The sequence below is a fragment of the Lissotriton vulgaris genome, chromosome 1_1 (assembly GCF_964263255.1).
Source record: "Lissotriton vulgaris chromosome 1_1, aLisVul1.2, whole genome shotgun sequence".
Taxonomy (NCBI): Eukaryota; Metazoa; Chordata; class Amphibia; order Caudata; family Salamandridae; genus Lissotriton; species Lissotriton vulgaris.
Window position 1 is genome coordinate 1,101,187,790 of NC_141685.1, and position 19,789 is coordinate 1,101,207,578.

Genomic DNA, 19,789 nt, shown 5'->3' on the forward strand with positions numbered 1-19,789 from the left:
TCGATGTGCCTTGTCAATTTCAAATTTTTCAGGAAATTTGAGGGTTAAAAGGCCAGGAAGTAAGGACTCCAAATATAATCGACAATTATTTCCCTCAACTTCTTCTGGTAAATTAAAAATGCGTAGGTTATATTGCCTATTTCTATTTTCCATATTCAGAAGGTGCGAGCTCAGAGGAGAAATTTTCGCCACAAGTGGAGCAAAGGCATCTATTTTGGTTTTATTATCTTGAATTGTGATTGAGTTATCAGAAATTTTCATCGATAAACAAGCCATTTCTTTACACACATGTTTCATTTCAGACGCAATAGTGTCAGTATTCGCTGTGAGCGCTTTAATTTCCTCTAAAATGAGAGATAAGGAGAGCTCTGAAGACTCCACCAATTTCGATTTTAAAGGAGGTGGTGAAACTTGTTGTTTCCTTTTATTGGGACGTTTAGTATCCATTTTAGCAGAATAGCAGCCAAAATTACGTAAATCTGGAAAATATCAGCCAGATAATGTAAAAAATTAACAAAATAGCTCCAAAGTATTGGTGCAGCAGCTAAACTGGGTCGTGGGTGTGGTTAGGCCTAAGCCAGGCCCTATCCTAAAGAATACTCCGCCCCCCCTGACAGAGATTTCAGGCTGCAGCAGGAAGCACACGGGGAGCAAGAACCAAGAGGCTGAAAAACCCACTTGCCGTGCAGAAAAGCGGTTGAAATTGCTTCCAGGAACAGGTGAGGGTTAAGGAAATGCAGCGAACTCCATAAATCCAAGTCACTGACAGATTTTCGTCGTTTTTGACGAAAAACGGGCTTGAAACGCGATAGAGCTCCTTAGGCGGTGGCCATCTTGGTCGCGCGCTCGCGCGTCTCCCCAGGCTGGATTGCATTCTACGATATGTTTGTGAAGAGGTTTATTTTGCCAGGTTGAAATGACAGTGTAAATTGCACACGCAGGCTCTGCAATGGCAGACCTGAGACATGGCTAGAGGGCTATTTAAGTGGGTGGAACAATCAGTGCTGCAGGCCCACTAGTAGTGCACTTTACTAGGGACTTATAAGTAGATTAAGTATGCAATTGGGTATTAGCCAATATTATCATGTTTAGGGGAGGGAGCACATGCACTTTAGCACTGGTTAGCAGATGTAAAGTGCCCAGAATCCTAAAAAGTGGAGGAGGAAGGCAAAAGGTTTGGGAGAGACCCTGCAGAAAGAACCATTTTGCGAAACGTACTTTCTAGTTTAGTTTCTAGCATACATGCACACTCATACTTATAGGGAGACCACCGCTGTGCAGATACTGATGATGTACTTCAACATGGATGGGTGTAATGCCCACCAGCATTCTCAGGTATTATGTGAATTTCTACTGAAATGTTTCTCTACAAACCTAGCTCCTCCCATAGAGGATCCTGACACTCTGGTGGACAAACTACAGTCATTCTCTCAGACAGCGCTAAATTTGGAGAGGTTTCAAACAGTCCATAGTCTAAGGTTGACAGTCTAACAACATGGTGAATGGGAAATATTTCAACCAAACTCAAAATTTGGCTGTCAGTTTTTACTATGTCTCTTTGAAAAGTAGTGTTTGAATCCAAGACAAAGGGTTTGGTGAATCAGTGGACAAATGCATCCACTGATGGAATTTGTATTAAGTTGGGCAACAATAAACACCTGCTATACAGTGACAAGATGCCCCGGGGGTGAATGTGTTGTTTACAAATACACATGTTGTGTTATGTTATAAATCATGAACATGTCCTCTCTGCTGAGGTAACCTCAAGAAGGAGGGTCATGGAGGGAGCTCATCTACCTGACCCTCATTCTTTTACCAACAAGTAGGTGAACTGTTTAAAAAGAAATTACAGTCATCGGAGCAACCACTGCAGAAAGATCTAAAAGAATCAATTATATGAATCCCAAAGATTAGCTAGGTCTTCTTGTGCTGCCAAAATAGTAGTTGCAAATGTATTTTATTTTGACACCCCTCTAGCAGGCTCTCTTAATGTGTAAGACATATTTCTCCGCAGACTCCGGAAGGTATCATTGTGACGCGATACGTGATCGACCCAACTGGTCCTAACAGCGGCGGCGGCATATTGTCACAGTCCCACAGATTACCTGAAATAATCAAGTAAGTGTACCACTACCTGCCGCAAAAGTAAGTATATAAAACTAAAGATACAAGTCCTGAGTGTGCTGCTATCCAATGAGCTTCTCTAGTTGCAGCAAAAGGCCTATCCTTCCTGGTATCGAGTACAGAGCAGGAGAATTATGCTCTCTGAGTGCAGGCACAAATTCTCATCTGCACTGGGACGTTGCTGCACTGAAAGGTGATTAAGAGGTTCACCGGTCTGTCTGTCTTTCAAACAAAGAACCTGGCAGATCTTTGAGGTGGGGTCCGGTATCCCCCCACGGGCATGTGCATTGAGTGTCTGAAACTACCCGTGGGAATTACCTGGTGGGGCTCCTGGTCCACCCACCCGCTTGTGGGACTTCCAGAATGAGTACGCTGTCTCTTCACAACTTTGCATGTGTCCACAGTCAGTGCAACTCACCAAACCCCTGCAATCCCGTTTGTAATACAGGTGAAAGGGAACATGTGTTACCTCATTTGCATGGGCCACTCAGCATGAAAATGAAGTAATGCCCACTTGGGATCAGTCCAGCATGATCTATTTTTACAAAGGCGCTATGTATGCATCTGCAGCCTTCTATGCTTCCAAAGTGCCAGAGGTGCAAAAGGCAAATGCCACACCGGCTGCACCCTCCGGTTAAGGACCTCCAAGTGGTTAAATCTTTTTTTTCTTGAAAGGAGTGAAACAGTCGGGACCTTCATCTGTGCATCATTAAGCAAGAACAAGGAACCAGCAAAGAGGGGAGGGTATATAAATTCTGCTCAAATGAAATAACCACACAACCACAATTACATCGTCTCCTGCACCTACAAATCCTCAGATAAAAGCAATCCTGTGCCTAGATTGAGGTCCCGATGTTTGGTGCTTGTCCGTAATGACACAGCTCTGCTAAAACAATGAAATATGTGCCCATAATAATAATAATAATAATAATGTTTCATATTAACCAAAGCATTTTCTTAACATCACTTATTTAGTTTGTTGTGACCGCAGACACAAAAGCAACCCCTTCCATTTAGAGTGACAGGATTAGCAACACACTGGAGAATATGCCAGAGCGAGCTCCAGCCTTCGACTGTAGGCTGAAAAAGAGGCAGAATGTAAAGATAGCAAGATACTCATGCACCCACAGGCAGATATCTTTGATTCTAATGTGCCATCAAATAACTTGCCAGAAGCGTGGTCAGTGCTCCCTCTAACCACATCTTAGTCCTGCTCTCTGACAGGCGAGTTCTTTCTTCTCATGTAGTTTTGAGGAGGGCATGCTCGATTTAAGCTTAATCGAAACCTAGCTCTCGTCACACTCACATTCAGGGCCCCCTGTTGGCGTTCCGGTGGTGAACGGAGGGCAGTGGGGTTCTTTGTATTGCCAGAAGCTGCAGGTTTTAATAAGCTTGTGTGAGAAATTGACCAAGTGCAAGTCAAGTTATGGAACTGACATTCCATTTTCAGTTTTAAACCATAAAAATGGACGTGTGTGGAGAAAAATAACAAATCTGACTTTCTGATAATTTGATTTGTAGAATACCCTTCCCAAATGACTTTTTGTGCAGTAATTTAACCAAAAACGAGATCATTTTCCGAGGGAAAATTTAAAATAAATGAAATTTAATGATTTCATAAATACACAAATCTTGAATTTCACCCAGTTAAGCTACTAAAAGGATATTGTGACATATCTCTGCACTTGATCTCATCATACATAAAGTCACTCACTATCCCTGTTATTGTGACAGACACCTCTTAATATGCTAGGCAAACAAATGATAGACAGAATGCTGAATAATTCATGCATTCACCCCCTATCCAGAGATTGGGGTTAAATCCATTGGGGCATATTTACAAGCCCCTTGCGCCTCTTTTACGCCGCTGTTGCGTCACTTTTGTGATGCAGCGGCGGCTCAAAGCCAGCGCCATGGTACGGGGTACCTACAACGTGATGCATCTGGGAGATGCGTCACATTGTAAAGCCCTGCACCACATGTAGGCGTTCCAGCGCAGGGGGGGGGGGGCGTTCCAGCGAAGGAACGTCTCCTAAAAGTGGCTGAGTGAAATCTACAAGATTTCACTCAGCCACTTTTAAGGCCATGCTGTGTTAAAACCCTGCACCTGCTTGAAGCAGACGTAAGGATTGACACAACATTTTAAAGATCAGACACCCCTGAGCCTTGCTGGAGCTGCCTCGCAACTCCAGCAATGCGCCGCCTTTACGGCAGCAGATGCGTCACGCATCTGTCCATTTTTGCCCCATGGAGCGCCACATTGTAAATGCCGTAACCAAAACTGGGTCTGGGCTAACAGGCAATAAGGACAAGCCTCAATAAATCCAACAACCAAAACAAGCACCAATATTGCCAATGACTTAATATGGGGGCCTGAACGTAACCACACAACCTACTTAATTAAACAGTAGATTTTTAGACCAACTATTTCGTCCGGAATAAATCAATTATTTTTATTTTAATTATTTGAGTCAAAACATATGTTATACAAAATGCACATATTTATGCACATTACTTTACATAGAATCAATTGACATCAATTTACAACCAAAGCTATTTACACAAATTAAATTTCAAAGACAACACAGGTAATCAAATCAATTATTTTTTAAGACTTAGATGATTTATAGAACATCCTAGTGTTGTGAAAAACGGTCTACGCGTTTCGAAAACCCTTTCTTCGAGGGACTAACAGCCGGCCCGCTCTCTTTCCCATTTGGGAAAGAGAGCGGGTCGGCTGTTAGACGTCTGGAATTGATACACAGACGCACCCTGTGTCAGTAATAGCAACCGGAATTATTTGGAGTCAACACGCACAAGCACGGGCAAACCACCCCGCCTGCGTCCATCTTACTCCACAGAAGCGACCCATACGTTCTTTGCAAAGCTCACACTTGATTTCAAGACACAAGCCAGTTACGAAAGAAAACATATTTTGTGGAAACAAGCACCGGAGAGCTACGTGGTCCTGAAGAGAATTCCCTCGAAGAAAGGGTTTTCGAAACGCGTAGACCGTTTTTCACAACACTAGGATGTTCTATAAATCATCTAAGTCTTAAAAATAATTGATTTGATTACCCGTGTTGTCTTTGAAATTTAATTTGTGTAAATAGCTTTGTTGTAAATTGATGTCAATTAATTCTATGTCTGTCATGTGTATGTATGGTTGAATTTTTGTATAGAGTGTTAGAAATGTTGGTGTGAATAGATGTGGAGTGTAAAAAGTAATGATTTTTGAAAGTAGGGGACCCCTATATATTAATAAAAATGTACTTGCTATACATAGGGAAGTAACTCGGGTTGGAAACGGTCTATAGCCAAGTATTCGAATCTCATAAAAACTATATGATATTTATTATGGTAAATTTCCAGTGTTTAAGTGAAAAAGTCACCCAACAAACCAATTAAGAAAAAGATTATTTCATTTATTTATTGTTGAAGTTATTTTCAAAAATATATATCTCTTTTTGTAGTGTTCTTGTTATTTATATAATTCTTTTTTTACTTATTATTATATAACAGTTAATTATATCTTTGATAAATCACATACATTCATACATAAAGCAGTTATAAACAAACAGTGGATGACAAAAGGACGAAAGGTGTTAGCAATACGGCAAGATGGATCACACGACGCGCGTTTCGGCCAATATAGCCTTCCTCAGGTGGCCGTGTATTGCTCTGAAATTTTGAAAGAATATTACACGTAAGACTTAGACACTATAATACACTGGACAGTATAATACATGTAGCTATTTACATTATCTCATTACACCACGCATTTTATATACATTTTAAAAAAGGAGATACAAATATACAGTTACAGATCAAGTTATTATATTCATGTCAAATATATGTCCATGAACATGAATATAATAACTTGATCTGTACATACGAGATTATGATGTAATTATGAAATGCACTCTTATTGTGGATAATATATAACTGTATATTTGTATCTCCTTTTTTAAAATGTATATAAAATGCGTGGTGTAATGAGATAATGTAAATAGCTACATGTATTATACTGTCCAGTGTATTATAGTGTCTAAGTCTTACGTGTAATATTCTTTCAAAATTTCAGAGCAATACACGGCCACCTGAGGAAGGCTATATTGGCCGAAACGCGCGTCGTGTGATCCATCTTGCCGTATTGCTAACACCTTTCGTCCTTTTGTCATCCACTGTTTGTTTATAACTGCTTTATGTATGAATGTATGTGATTTATCAAAGATATAATTAACTGTTATATAATAATAAGTAAAAAAAGAATTTTATAAATAACAAGAACACTACAAAAAGAGATATATATTTTTGAAAATAACTTCAACAATAAATAAATGAAATAATCTTTTTCTTAATTGGTTTGTTGGGTGACTTTTTCACTTAAACACTGGAAATTTACCATAATAAATATCATATAGTTTTTATGAGATTCGAATACTTGGCTATAGACCGTTTCCAACCTGTGTAAAAAGTAATGTACATAAATATGTGAATTTTGTATAACATATGTTTTGACTCAAATAATTAAAATAAAAATAATTGATTTATTCTGGACGAAATAGTTGGTCTAAAAATCTACTTTTTAATTAAGTAGGTTGTGTGTTCACGTTCAGGCCCCCATATTAAGTCATTGGCAATATTGGTGCTTGTTTTGGTTGTTGGACATTGTAAATGCGACGCATCCATGGTGGTGGAGCCGTGACGCAAAATAACTGGCGCACCCCTGCTGATATGCAGGGATGAGGCAGTTATTGTAAATCTGCCCCTGAGTTCTTTTGCTCGCCATGCCACCCCAGTTTAGACCCAGACATATGAATTTCAGACTTGACCCTGTACCTCACGGGAACAGTCCAGCCCGAAATGCCAAGCCCGGTCCTGCCTGGGCCGGATACAAGCTTCCTGGGACTGGTTTTGAGGTATTGCTGCTCATCAGCCGGGCTAGCTTGAATCACGTGGCAAAGTGAGCAAGGGACCCACGTCTGGGCATATCCATCCCACTTAGGGCAAAAAGTGCTACGCAAACAAATTATGGAAACCGGTCCCAGGATGCTTGTTTCCGGTTCAGGGAGGACCTGGCTTGGCATTTTGGGCTGGACTTTTCCAACGAGGACAGAGCCAAGACTGATTTAAATATGGCTGGGACCAAACGAGGGTGGCGTAGTGAGCAAACAAACGATTTATTTAACCCAGATCTCTTGGCTGGGGGGTGAATGTATGATTTATTCAGCATTCCATCCATCATTTGTTTGCGTGACATCTGTTAATGACACAAGCACTAAATTGGTTAATTATCACGCCCAACACTAAAACACTTCCTTTATAGGCCATCCATTGTCATAAATCCAACAAGCCACAATATTAACACATTGGTCATGCTTTCTATCCCTCACTCTGCTATGATGCAATACAGGTTTAAGCACAATGACAGATGTTAGACGTGCCTCTCTGGTCATTTCGCACCACACAAAAACATTTCCCACATAGGCCACACTACAATCCGTCATTCTTCCAGTCAAGCACAGTCTGCACTATATGTAGCATGTTACACTTCCTATAATGCGCTGCAACTTATCGTCAAAACTGTGGAGCAGTATATTAATGCAAGCACAATTCAATAAATAAACGTGCTAAAATTCAGATCCCTCATTCGGGAAATGTGAGAGAATGAATCTGAGATCCAAAACAAAAGTTAAGGTTGCTGTAATACTCATCACGTTTCCTTTCCAGCCTCGGGACCTGGACAATTATAGCGCGGTTTGAGGATTTACCTCTGCAGAACTATACCACACAGTTTGATGTAAAAGAGTACGGTAAGGACACCCTATGATATTCTTTTAGATGGCATAATGTTTGTATGTAAAAAAAAAAAGGAGTTTAAAAATATTAGAATTAAACAAACATTGGCAACGCCAATAGATCTCGCCAATGCACGAGTTATTGTCTTTGGCAATGTATTTTAGCCATGCGGTACAGCAGTGTGGCTGCTGTACTGCAGGTCTAAAAGTTAGTGATTTGGAGTGGGGTAGATTGGAGTGGGGAAGATTGAGGTAGAGTGGAATGGGATAGATTGGTGCAGAGTGGAGTGGTGTTGATTGGCGTAGAGTGGAGTGGAGTAGAGTGGGGTAGAACAGGATAGATTGGAGTAGGGTGGAGTTGGGTAAATAGAAGTGGGGAGTTTGGTAGATTAGCGTGGTAGATTGGAGTGGGGTAAATTGAATTGGGGCAGATTGGGGTGGAGTGGGGTAGATTGGGGTGGAGTAGATTGGGTAAATCAGAGTGAAGTAGATAAGAGTAGGGTAGATAAGGGTAGAGTGCCATGGGATATATTGGGGTAGATTGGAATGGAGTAGGGTAAATTGAGGAAGAGAGACGTGTGGTGGATTGGGGTAGATTGGAGTGGAATAGATTGGAGTGGAGTGGAGTGGGGTAGATTGGAGCAGGGTGTATTGGGTGGATTATAGTCGGGTAGAATGGACTGAAGTGGGGTAGATTGGTGTAGTTTGGAGTGGAATAGATTGTAATGGAGTCTGGTAGATTAGGGGAGTACATTAGATTGGAGTGGTATGGGGTAGTTTGGGATGGGGCAGTGTATATTTGAGGTGTGGAGTGGGGTAGATTAGGGTAGAGTGGGGTAGATTGGAGTGGTGTGAAGTAGATCGAGGTAGATTGGAGTGGGGGAGTGGGGTTGATTGAAGTGTGGTAGATTGGAGTAATGTTTAGGTTAGACCAAGGTGGGGTGCGTAAATTAGGGTAGGGTAGATTGGAGAGGAGTGGGATAGATTGGAGTGGAGTGGGGTGGATAGGAGTCGGGTAGGAATGAGTGAGGTAAGTGGTGTGGAGTGAAGGGGCGTAGAGTGGAGTGGCATGATGTGGCACGGTGTAGGATGGATTAGAGTGGAGAGGAGTTGGATAGATTGCAGTGGAATCGGAATGGAGTGGGATACATTGGACTGGTGTAGATTGAAGTGGAGTTGGGTACATTAGAGTGGAGTGGGCTGGATTGGAGTACATTGGAGTGGGGTGGATTGGGGTGGATTGAAGAGGACTAGGGAAGACGGGGTAGATTGGAGCACAGTGTGCGTGATAAATCTGAGTGGAGTGCTGTTGATTGGGGTGAGTGGGGTAGACTGGAGGGGGGTGGGGTAGATTGGAGTTGAGTAGGGTAGATTGGCGTGGAGTGGATAGGATGGTTCATAGAGGAGTCGATTGCAGTAGATTGGAGTGGAGTGGGGTAGAATGGGTTAGAGTGGGGTAGATTGAAGTGGGGTGGTGTGGAGTGATGTGGGGTAGACTGGGCTGGGGCAGAGTGGGGTGTGTAAATTGAGGCGGGGTAGATTGGAGTGGGGTAAATTAGACTGGTGTGAGGTAGGATTGGAGATGAGTGGGGTAGATTGGGTGGAGTAAGGTAGATTGGAGAGGAGTAGATTGGGATATATTGTAGTGAAGTGGAGTGGGGTGGTGTAGATTGGGGTAAATTGATGTGGAATGGAGTGAGATAGATTGCAGTGGAGTGGGATATATTGGAGTGGGGTAGAGTTTTGTGGGGTAAGTGGTGTGGAGTGAAGGGGCATAGGTGTAGAGGCATGTTGTGGCATGGATTGAGTGGCATAGATTGTAGTGCTGTGGAGTAGAGTGGCATGGCGTGTCTCAGAATGTCTTAGAGTGTAGGCGCGTAGAGTGAAGTGGAGAGTCACAGAATGGAGTGGCGTGGCATGGAGTGGAAGGGTATAGAGTGGATTGGAGTAATGTGGAGTGGGTGTGGTAGCACACTGCCATTACAAACAACACATTCTCAGTAGAAAAGACCATTACTTTTTTAAATTATTTTAATTTTTTTAATTGTTACAAAAAAGAAGTAGTAAATATAACAACATTTTCAAATAAAAATACATCATTATGCATATGCAGAGCACAAAGGAGCATTTATCAAAAAGAGGAAAAAAATGAAAAAAGTAAAAGGAGAGAAGGAAAGAAAAAGACAGGGAAGGAAGAAGAAACAATACAAAGAAAAAGAAAAAAATGAGGATACATACAATCAATAATCCCAATTAAGACAGGCCCAAACCCTGCACAATTTTAACAGGGATAGGGGGCCTCTAGCTTTAGCCAATGCAGTTTCCATTTAGAAAATCTCCCTCATCAGAGACCAAAATTAAATAATACTGTGAGGTGTGGCAAGTATCCAAGAGCGGGCTATACACAGACGAGCACAAGAAGCAATAATAGATGCTAAGGGTTTGGTAAGACACCCGCATTCGGAAAATGGTCCTAATAGTAGTTCTTTCCCTGAAACCGGGCTCTCATAGCCGACCCAAGTTGTCAAAGCCAGAGCAATGTTTGACCAAAAATACTTCAGCCAAGGGCAGGTAAAAAACATATGGTGTAGATCAGAAAAGATCATTTCATTTGCACTGATATACAGTTTTACTGCACACAAATGTTAATTTGTGCAAATGTCCTCACCTAGTGTTTTGATGTGTATTGCTTATATTCAAATATTTGTTTCCTTCACACTTCAGATTTACAAAAAAAGTGCTTCATTTGTTCTAATTCTGATATACTCTGAAACATCAGCACTGTTATTTTTTTGTTATGTGCTAGAAAACAACATTTTACACCATCTCCTCTTATGTGGGTACTCAGCAGGATTGTCACATAAATTCTCTCACTTTGGAGTAAGAGAAAGAAAATAAACACCATGCTCCCTGGAAGAAAGAGCGTGACATTTGAACTCTGTATTACAATGCACAGCAAATGTGAAAAGCTAAGAACAAGATTTAAAGGCCTGTATAGAAAGTGAGTTTGTGGAAGAATACAGTAAACAAGGTTTGGGCAATGGGAGGGACAAACCTGAGCTGAAAAATTAAGCCAGCAAGCAGAAATCCAGAATATGTGAGTTGCAAAGCACAAAGCCAATAGTAAGCAACTGGTGGAAAATGCATTCCTAGATCAGCTTTCTGAATGTTACCAAGACATATTTAGCAATACCAGACAGCTGCTCTGTCTGATAGGCTTCGACCCATGTGGCAGTAAAAAAGTTGGAACAAAATAGTTACAGCTAACATGTATTTCTTTACGAAATATATAGAGTGAGATTGAAAAGAAAGTGCATCCTCATAGGATTCTAAAATGTACATTCTAAAATATAGCTGAGGTTCATTTATTTCTCGCCAACACCTAGGAGTAAGTAAATCAAACTTCTAAAAATAAAGCACACAAATGTCACTTTGTCATCATGCATTAACACTTCTCCTACCCTTAATCCTACTGATACTCATTTACCCATATCCGGGCTCTTATCCTAATCCAAATTCATAGCCTGAGTCTCATCTCATCCCTAACCCTTTACTCAAGCAATTAAGCCTAACCATTCCCAGACCTTTTCATATCACAACAGTTAGACCTGACAGACTTAGGGTGTGCTTCCCCCCAACTTTTTGCCTACCTCCTCCATTTTTCTGACCTCATTTTTACTGGCTTTAAGATTCTGTGCACTTTACCACTGCTAACCAGTGCTAAAGTGCTTGTGCTCTCTCCCCTAAACATGGTAATATTGGTTCATCCCCAATTGGAATATATAAATTACTTATATTCCCTAGTAAAGTGCACTACATGTGCCCAGGGCCTGTGAAATTAAATGATGCTAGCACTTACTGTGCCACCCACTTAAGTAGCCTTCTAACCATGTCTCAGTCCGGCCATTGCAGCACCTGTGTGTACAGTTTACTCATCCATTTCAACCTGGCAAGATACAACTCTTTACAAGCCGAAATATTCCCTTTATTATACATATGTCACCCCTAAAGTTGGCCCTAGACAACCCACAGGCCTGAGTGCAATGTATTCAAAAGGCAGGACATGTACTTTAAGATTTTCCATTTCCTTGTAGTAAAAAACTCTCAAATTCGTTTTTCACTACTGCTAGGCCTATCTCTTCCATTGGATACCACTGGGATTACCTTATTACATTTTATAAGTGTATTTCCTAATTGTGAAGAGATTGACTTTTCCAGTTTGCTATCTCTGGAATCACAATTTAAAAGCAAAACTTATGTTGACGTCAGATTTTAAATTGCAATTCTGAAATTGCCACTTTTAGAAAGTTGACATTTTCTTACTTTAGCCATTTGGTGCCTGTTGTCTGTCTCTGATACACGTCTGTGGAGGGTGAAAACTGGGCTTTTTGTGTTTCCCCTAGACAACCACACATATTAGGAGGTTTGGTGTGACTTGATGGGCCATCCTGGCAGGATGGGAGGGAAGAGCTGGACTCAGCTTCATTTACATCTAAGTAGGCTGTGTCCTGTTGACACATAGGGCTGCATACCCCTCAGTGGTGAGTCTGGAGCCAGGGCAGGAAAGGAGGACCTCTGTTCACTTCAAAGACTTGTCTTTGAAGTCTTCCGCACTTCAGACGCACAACTGGGTATACGTACGAGACTTTTGACAACACCACTTCAGTAAACGTATGGACCTGTGAAGACTCTGCTAGGAAGAAGGACTGCTGTGCTGCTGAAGGACTGCAATTCTGTTGGACTGCTACTCTGTTGAACTCCTGTTTTGCTGTGCTCACCTGCTGATCTGCTGTTTCCCTGCCTGGGTTAGAAGGAAAGGACCTGCATCACTTTACCCAGAGTGACTCCAAGGACTTGCTGGCTTGCCTCCATATCTGAAGTATCAGGGACATAAAAGACTTCTAAATGACCTGCTACTGCACCTGGACTCTGCCATCTGTGAGTCTGCCCTGCCAAGTGGTGTCACCCCAGTCCTGCACCCTTGGAAGTGAGCCTAATGGGCTTGCTTCTGTAAACCTGCACATCCTCTCTGGAAGTGGAGCATCAGCGCATCTGTTTGGATCAGAAACAATGTAACGCCTTAGGTACCAGCACTACGCGGTGCCCATGTCTTCCCTTCTCCAGCAATGGCGCCTGGGATGATGATGCAGAGAACTCCTCATCACAGCCCCTGCACTTATCGGAGCTGACTCATCATCGCTGTTGTGAAAATCAGGACAGCTCATGGCCGCCATTGAGTGGATCAACATCGACTGCATTTTGCATCTTCTTCAACGTAGATGCAACACCGATCAAGGTACCTTTGTTCCGCGGGCCTCACACGGTCCCCGTATGGGGCCCGTGCTCCATCGCAGTTGGACTGGACTTACTTATGACTGTGTCCCAGTTTGGTGAGACCAGATGTCCCAAGAATGTACTTATTGCTTCTAGGCGCTATTTTACACTTTTTGCTTTACAAATTCATATCTCAAGTTCTACTTATTGGAATTTTGTTGTTGTGGTCTTGTTTTATTTATTAAATTAAGCTCTATTGTTCTAACCTGGTGCAGAATCGTATCATGTTTTTTACTGTTTGAAGAATTGCACAAATACTTTACACCTTGACTCTAAAGTTAACCTGAATGCTCTGTACCAAGCTATCAGAAGGTGAGCAGAGGCTAATTTAGGGCTGCTTGCCTCTTACCCTGACTAGGAATGGGGTTGCTGCTTGCCTAGAGTGCATACCCCAGTCTACCAACAACCCAATTTCTAACATTGGTGATCAGCGGTGATGATAGGACTTCTGTTTGTGCAGTGCCATACAGTAACTTGGTGTACACTACCCATCCGCCACCAAGACCATTTCGAATTTTAAATTCTCCCTAATTTTCATTTTTAAATTTTTACTCAAAATCATGTCTCTGGATGCTGCTTCTTCAACTGGAACCATGGAATTTGAGCTGGCCAACTTGGAATCCTATGCAATGGTTCAGCTTAAAGAATTTTGCGAGGAGATGGGGCTTCCTGACCAAGACTGCCATCAAGAAGGTGGAATTGCAAAAGGCGCCGAGGGCCTGAACAGCAGCCTGCTCTGAGGAGAATGCTGGATTGGGAGAGACTGAGAATGGCTCATCTGAGGAACCACCTGCAGTGGCTGAGGGTAAAATCCTTGAATGTAAGCTCCCTGTGAGAGCAGGAATCAGTGTCTCTTCCCGTGACCTATCAAAAGAGGAACTGAGGGAGAGATGGGAGAAGAAAGAATTCAAGCTACAGATGGCTAAATTAACAAGCATTGACATAGCCAATAGGTCTCGCTTTTGGAATCTTATGTGTTTATCCTGAAGTTTTGGCAATGTTGTAGAGCATAGTGGCTGATGTGCATTATGTTGAAAAGTTATAATGAAAAGTGTTAAACATTTTTGTTACTTTTATAAAAACCAAGACAATATTATATACAACTGAACAACCTGATTAAAACAGATTTTAATATAACAAATGTTTTATTTTTTTGTACTTATGTGGTATAGTGGTATTATGTGGAGTGTATTTGTTGCATTGAATAGAATGTAATTATGTGACGTGTACTTATGTGGCACTAAGTCTTATTAGATTGAGTGTATTTATGTTGCATTGAGTAGACTGTAATTATGTGGCGCTTAACTATGTGGCCTGAGTGGTAAGTGGAGTGTATTTATTTTGCATTGAGTATAGTATAATTATGTGGTGTGTAATTATGTTTTACTGAGTGTTTCGTATAGTATATTTATGTTGCATTAAAAAGAGTGTAATTATGTGACGTGTAATTATGCGGTATTGAGTGGTATTTTATGGATAGTATTTATGTTGCAATGAGTATAGTGTAATTATGTTGTGTTTAATTATGTGTCCGTGAGTGGTATTATGTGGAGTGTCTATGTATTATTGAATTGAGTGTAATTATGTGACGTGTAAAGATGTGTTACTTAGTGGTATTATGTGGAGTGTATTTATGTTGCATTAAGTAAAGTGTAATTATGTGGTGTGTAATTATATGGCACTGAGTGGTATGTGGAATGTATTTATGTTGCATTTAATCAAGTGTAATTGTGATGAGTGATTATGTGATACTTAGTGGTATTATGTGGAGTGTATTAATGGTGCATTGAGTATAGTGTTATTACGTGGTGTGTAATTATGTGGTACTGAGTGTTATGTGGAGTGTATTTATATTGCATTGAGTATAGTGTACTTATGTGGCATGTGATTATGTGGCATTGAGTGGTATTATGTGAGGCACTTTTTGCATTTAATAGAGTGTAATTATGTGGCATGTAATTATGTGGCAGTGAGTGGTATCATTTGGAGTGTATGTTGCATTGAGTGCAGTATAATTATGTAGCATATAATTATGAGTTGTATTATGCGGAGTGTTTTTTTGTTGCATTGAGGAGAGTGTAATTATGTTGAGTGTAATTATGTGGCACTGAGTGGTATTATGTGGAGTGTATTTATGTTGCATTGAGGGTAGTCTAATTATGGTGTGTGTTTTACTTAGTGGTATTATGTGGAGTGTATTTATGTTGCATTGAGTAGAGTGTAATTGTGATGTGTGATTATGTGGTACTTAGTGGTATTATGTGGAGTGTATTTATGGTGCATTTAGTATGGTGTAATTACGTGGTGTGTAATTATGTGAGACTGAGTGTTGTTATTTGGAGTGTATTTATATTGCATTGAGTATAGTGTAATTATATGGCGTGTTATTACATGGCACTGAGTGATATTATGTGGATTGTATTTATGTTGTATTGAGTATAGTGTAATTATGTGGCACAGAATGGTATATGGGGTGTGTGTTGCATTTAGCAGAGTGTAATTATATGGTATGCAATTATGTGGCAGTGAGTGTTATTATTTTGTGTATGTTGCTTTGAGTGCAGTATAATTATGTAGCATATAATTATGTGGCACTGAGTTGTATTATATGTAGTGTTTTTTGTTGTATTGAGGAGAGTGTAATTATGTGGAGTGTAGTTATGTGGCACTCAGTGGTATTATGTGGAGTGCATTTATGTTGCAATGAGTAGAGTGTAATTATGTGATCAACTGTTTCGCCCAACCCTAAACACAGTGGGCAGTCGCCTAACCCACCATGGCTCCAAGACCTTGTTAGGCCCTTAAGCGGAAGTGACCGTACTCTAAGTTGATGGAATAACTTACGGTCCATAGGCCTAGTGATGACATCCCAATAATTTTCCAGCTGGCTGACATCCTTCACTAACACAAAGGATGCCGTAAGAGAACCATCTACCATTATGGAATGCCTTTTACAAACAATCCACTCCCAATACATGCTTCTCCACACTTTTTTCGTAGGAAAAGTTGCTGTGTCCGGGTTAGACCACAATTCCCCCAGCCCCATGTCATATAGGGTAGATCTTAGGTCTCTCAACCAGCCTCTCTTGTGGGAGCCCTGGAGATCCTTGACTTCCAGACACGCTTTTGCATAAAGCGAGAGTTCTGGCGTAATCTACAGGCGCCGCCTGTGGCATGTAATTATGTGGCACTAAGTGGTAATATGTGAGTGTATGTTACATTTAGTAGAGTTTAATTATGTGGTGTAATTATGTGGCTTTGAGTGTTGTTATGTGGAGTGTATTTATATTGTATTGAGCAGAGTGTAATTATGTGGCTTTTTATTACGTGGTACTGAGTGATAATATATGGATTGTATTTATGTTGTATTGAGTAGATTGTAATTATGTGGCATGTAATCATGTGGTACTGAGTGGTGTTATGTGGGGTGTATGTTGCATTTAGTAGAGTGTAATTATGTGGCTTGTAATTATGTGGCAGTGAGTGTTATTTTATGTTGCATTGATTAGAGTGTAAATATGTGGAGTGTAATTATGTGTCACTGAGTGGTATTATGTGGAGTGTATTTATATTGTATTGTGCAGAGTGTAATTATGTGGCTTGTTATTACGTGATACTGAGTGATATTATATGGATTGCATTTATGTTGTATTGAGTAGATTGTATTTATGTGGCATGTAATTATGTGGCAGTGAGTGGTATTATGTGGAGTGTATGTTGCATTCAGTAGAGTTTAATTTTGTGGTGTAATTATGTGGTTTTGAGTGGTTTTATGTGGAGTGTATTTATATTGTATTGAGTAGAGTGTAATTATGTGGCTTGCTATTACGTCTGTAGTGAAACTAAACAGGGTCCGCCCTGAAGGCATTTCACGGACTTATCTGTCGATCTAACAAGTCTAGAGACTAGAGACGTGTGTACGAGAAAGAAGGCTGGCTGTAAAGACATCCCAAAGTTAAGCTGAAGGGGCAGTGGTATTTCTAGATTCGATTACCACTGTCAACACAAACGACCATTTGCTCTCGCTTCTACCCCTTTTGGATCATGGCATTAAATGCACAACCCTAAATTGGTTACACTTTCTTGCCCCTGCCTGCTTTGAAATCCATATCAAAATGTTATTTCTTTAGGGCTAAGTTATTTTACATCTTTTCAAACAACGCCTCTACCCAAACTATCAATGCTCCATATTTACAGGTCGCCAATTAGGACAACACTCAAATCCAGCTTGGCTTGAAGGAGGATGTCCAAACTTAATCGATCATTAGCGTGGCCTTCAGAATTAGCCGCTAGTTAGCAGAAGCCGGCTCCAGTTCTCCAGCGGTGCACAGCAGGGCTCACATTCAGCGACAGCTTTCAGACCCTTCAGCATCAGAAGATTTACATCTCAACAGACATCGCACTCACAAGCTTAATGGCTCAATGGTTTTAACAGATGCATACATGGCACACTATGCAATGTGGATGAAGTAGAAACCCTTAGCATAATCCGCTGATTGTCTAAGGTGAATTACACATAAAAGAACCATTTAAACAAATCAATAGAGACAGGATTTTTTTAACAATATCATTGCTTTTCACATAGAATCATCCCCCAGTTTCACTGAACTCAAGCTACTGGCTTCCAAAAACATTTTAATGAGCAGTTGCCTCCTGGAGATTTTAACTGTGCTGCCATTTAAAGTATAAACTAGACTGAGGCTTTTCAAACAAGCCTCGCGCTAAAAGTGGAAGGGGTGGGGGGAGTGTGGCCCAGAGCACGCACAGCGGTTCACTTGCTGGAGCGAGCCTGGGGCACCATGTGTTTGTAAGTTAATTACAAACATATGGTGTCAAGCTCGCTCCCGCAAGTGAATAGCCAGATGTGCACGCATTGCCATTGAAGGCAGTGGAACACGTGCACGTTTTTGGGGCCAAAACTGCATCGACGGCTAAAGGTCTTTTTCCAAGCAGTGCATGAGGGCTGCTAAGCGAGACCTAAAAAGGAGGCTGAGTAGAAAAAGGCTGAAAAGGAGGCAAAAAAGGCGGAGGCAGAGAGAGCCTTAGCAGAGTAGGAAATATTACTGGCTTATGAACTGAGTGTGAAGGAGCTGGATATCAAGACCAGGTAGGGAGATTCCAGCAGTGAGTATGGCAGCAAACATGCAGTATTAAACAAACTTGACCTGGTCCTTTGTAATAGGCAATCATTTTGTCATCAGCTGTGATTTTCACTACTCTAGACTCAATGTAATCTATTAGTAATAATATTTCTATCAACAGTGTGCCTCTTTCATATCTTCTAAAAACCAACTCTAAGTGTCTGTGTGCGATTGCTTGCATATCGAGCTAGCACTCTACTAAATATGTAGAAGAAAGGTTTAGGAAAAAGCTGTGGAAGGGGGGAAGGAACCTCACGGGAGCAACCACCAGGGAACTACTGACTGGTACTCATCAGTGTGTTACTAATAGATTACATTGAGTCTAGAGTAGTGAAAATCACAGCTGATGACAAAATTATTGCCTATTACAAAGGACCAGGTCATGTTTGTTTAATACAGTGTGAGTGGAAGGCAACCTAGGTCCTGTATTTATCCCGCTCAGCTCCCCTTGTTGAAGGACTTTTGAGAACGGCGAACAGCCGTGAGAGCATGTGAAAGTAAGTCACATACATATCTTCTATTTTTTAACGGAAGAGTGGTCTGCACCACTCTCTAACAAACTAGAGTTTTTGACACAGCCCTACCAACTGTTCTATTGTACTGTCATACATACCATGGATAGAAACTGTCTCGCATTTACTGAAGAACTAATAGCCTCTATCCTTTCTGGTTCCTCCCTTTTCCCGGATGCTCCGTTGATAGGCACAACAACAGCTAGAGAGGAATGGGAAAAACTGAGTACTCTCAAGAAGCGCCAAGTAAGGGTCGCCCTGCACGGGGCGCTTATGACTGAGTACCTCCGCGCGGGAGCAGCCCCAGCTAGTCTTTTAGTACGTTTAGAGCCAAAAAAATTCTTGAGGACAAGCGATTCCGGGTCGATTGGAGTTATATTGCCAACAAGTGTACCCGGGATTGGCTCATCCTCATAATTAACACCGCTTAGCGCCTCAGTGAGTAACTCCTCAAAGAAATATTAGAACTAGAGGAGACCATCAAAGCAGACACCATAACTGACACTAAGGGCCAACTAGCCCAAATACAAAGTGACTTGGGTGAATATAAGACATACATGGTGAATCAAAAAACCAAGGGGCTGAAACGTAACTTGGACAAATTTACACAAGAATGGGCGTTTCCATACACTGAAGATAAACACTATCAAACCAGAGCAGACCAGACTTTCCAACCAGCTGGGCACAGAGGGGGCAGACGTCAGGGTAGGAGGACACCACAAAGCTGGACATTTGATAACACAAGTAGTGAGGAGGAAGACACGAGTGGCCAACCCTCCACATCCAATCAGGGCCGGGTCAGGTTTAACACACAAGCAAGGACAGACGAAGATTTGGGAGCACTGTTCAGGTCTTTTTTAGGACAGCAACAGGCAGA

The 19,789-nt window shown here is 41.3% G+C and overlaps 1 protein-coding gene across 1 annotated transcript in view; it reads left to right on the forward strand.

Moving 5' to 3' along the window:
• LOC147748679 (A.superbus venom factor 1-like) overlaps nucleotides 1–19,789 on the forward strand; it is a 1,557,217-nt gene that overhangs the window by 442,897 nt on the left and 1,094,531 nt on the right. The window contains exons 5-6 of the mRNA XM_086963549.1: nucleotides 2,015–2,118; nucleotides 7,858–7,940. Of these exons, the coding sequence (XP_086819675.1) occupies nucleotides 2,015–2,118; nucleotides 7,858–7,940 (187 nt within the window). The remainder of the gene's footprint in view (nucleotides 1–2,014; nucleotides 2,119–7,857; nucleotides 7,941–19,789) is intronic.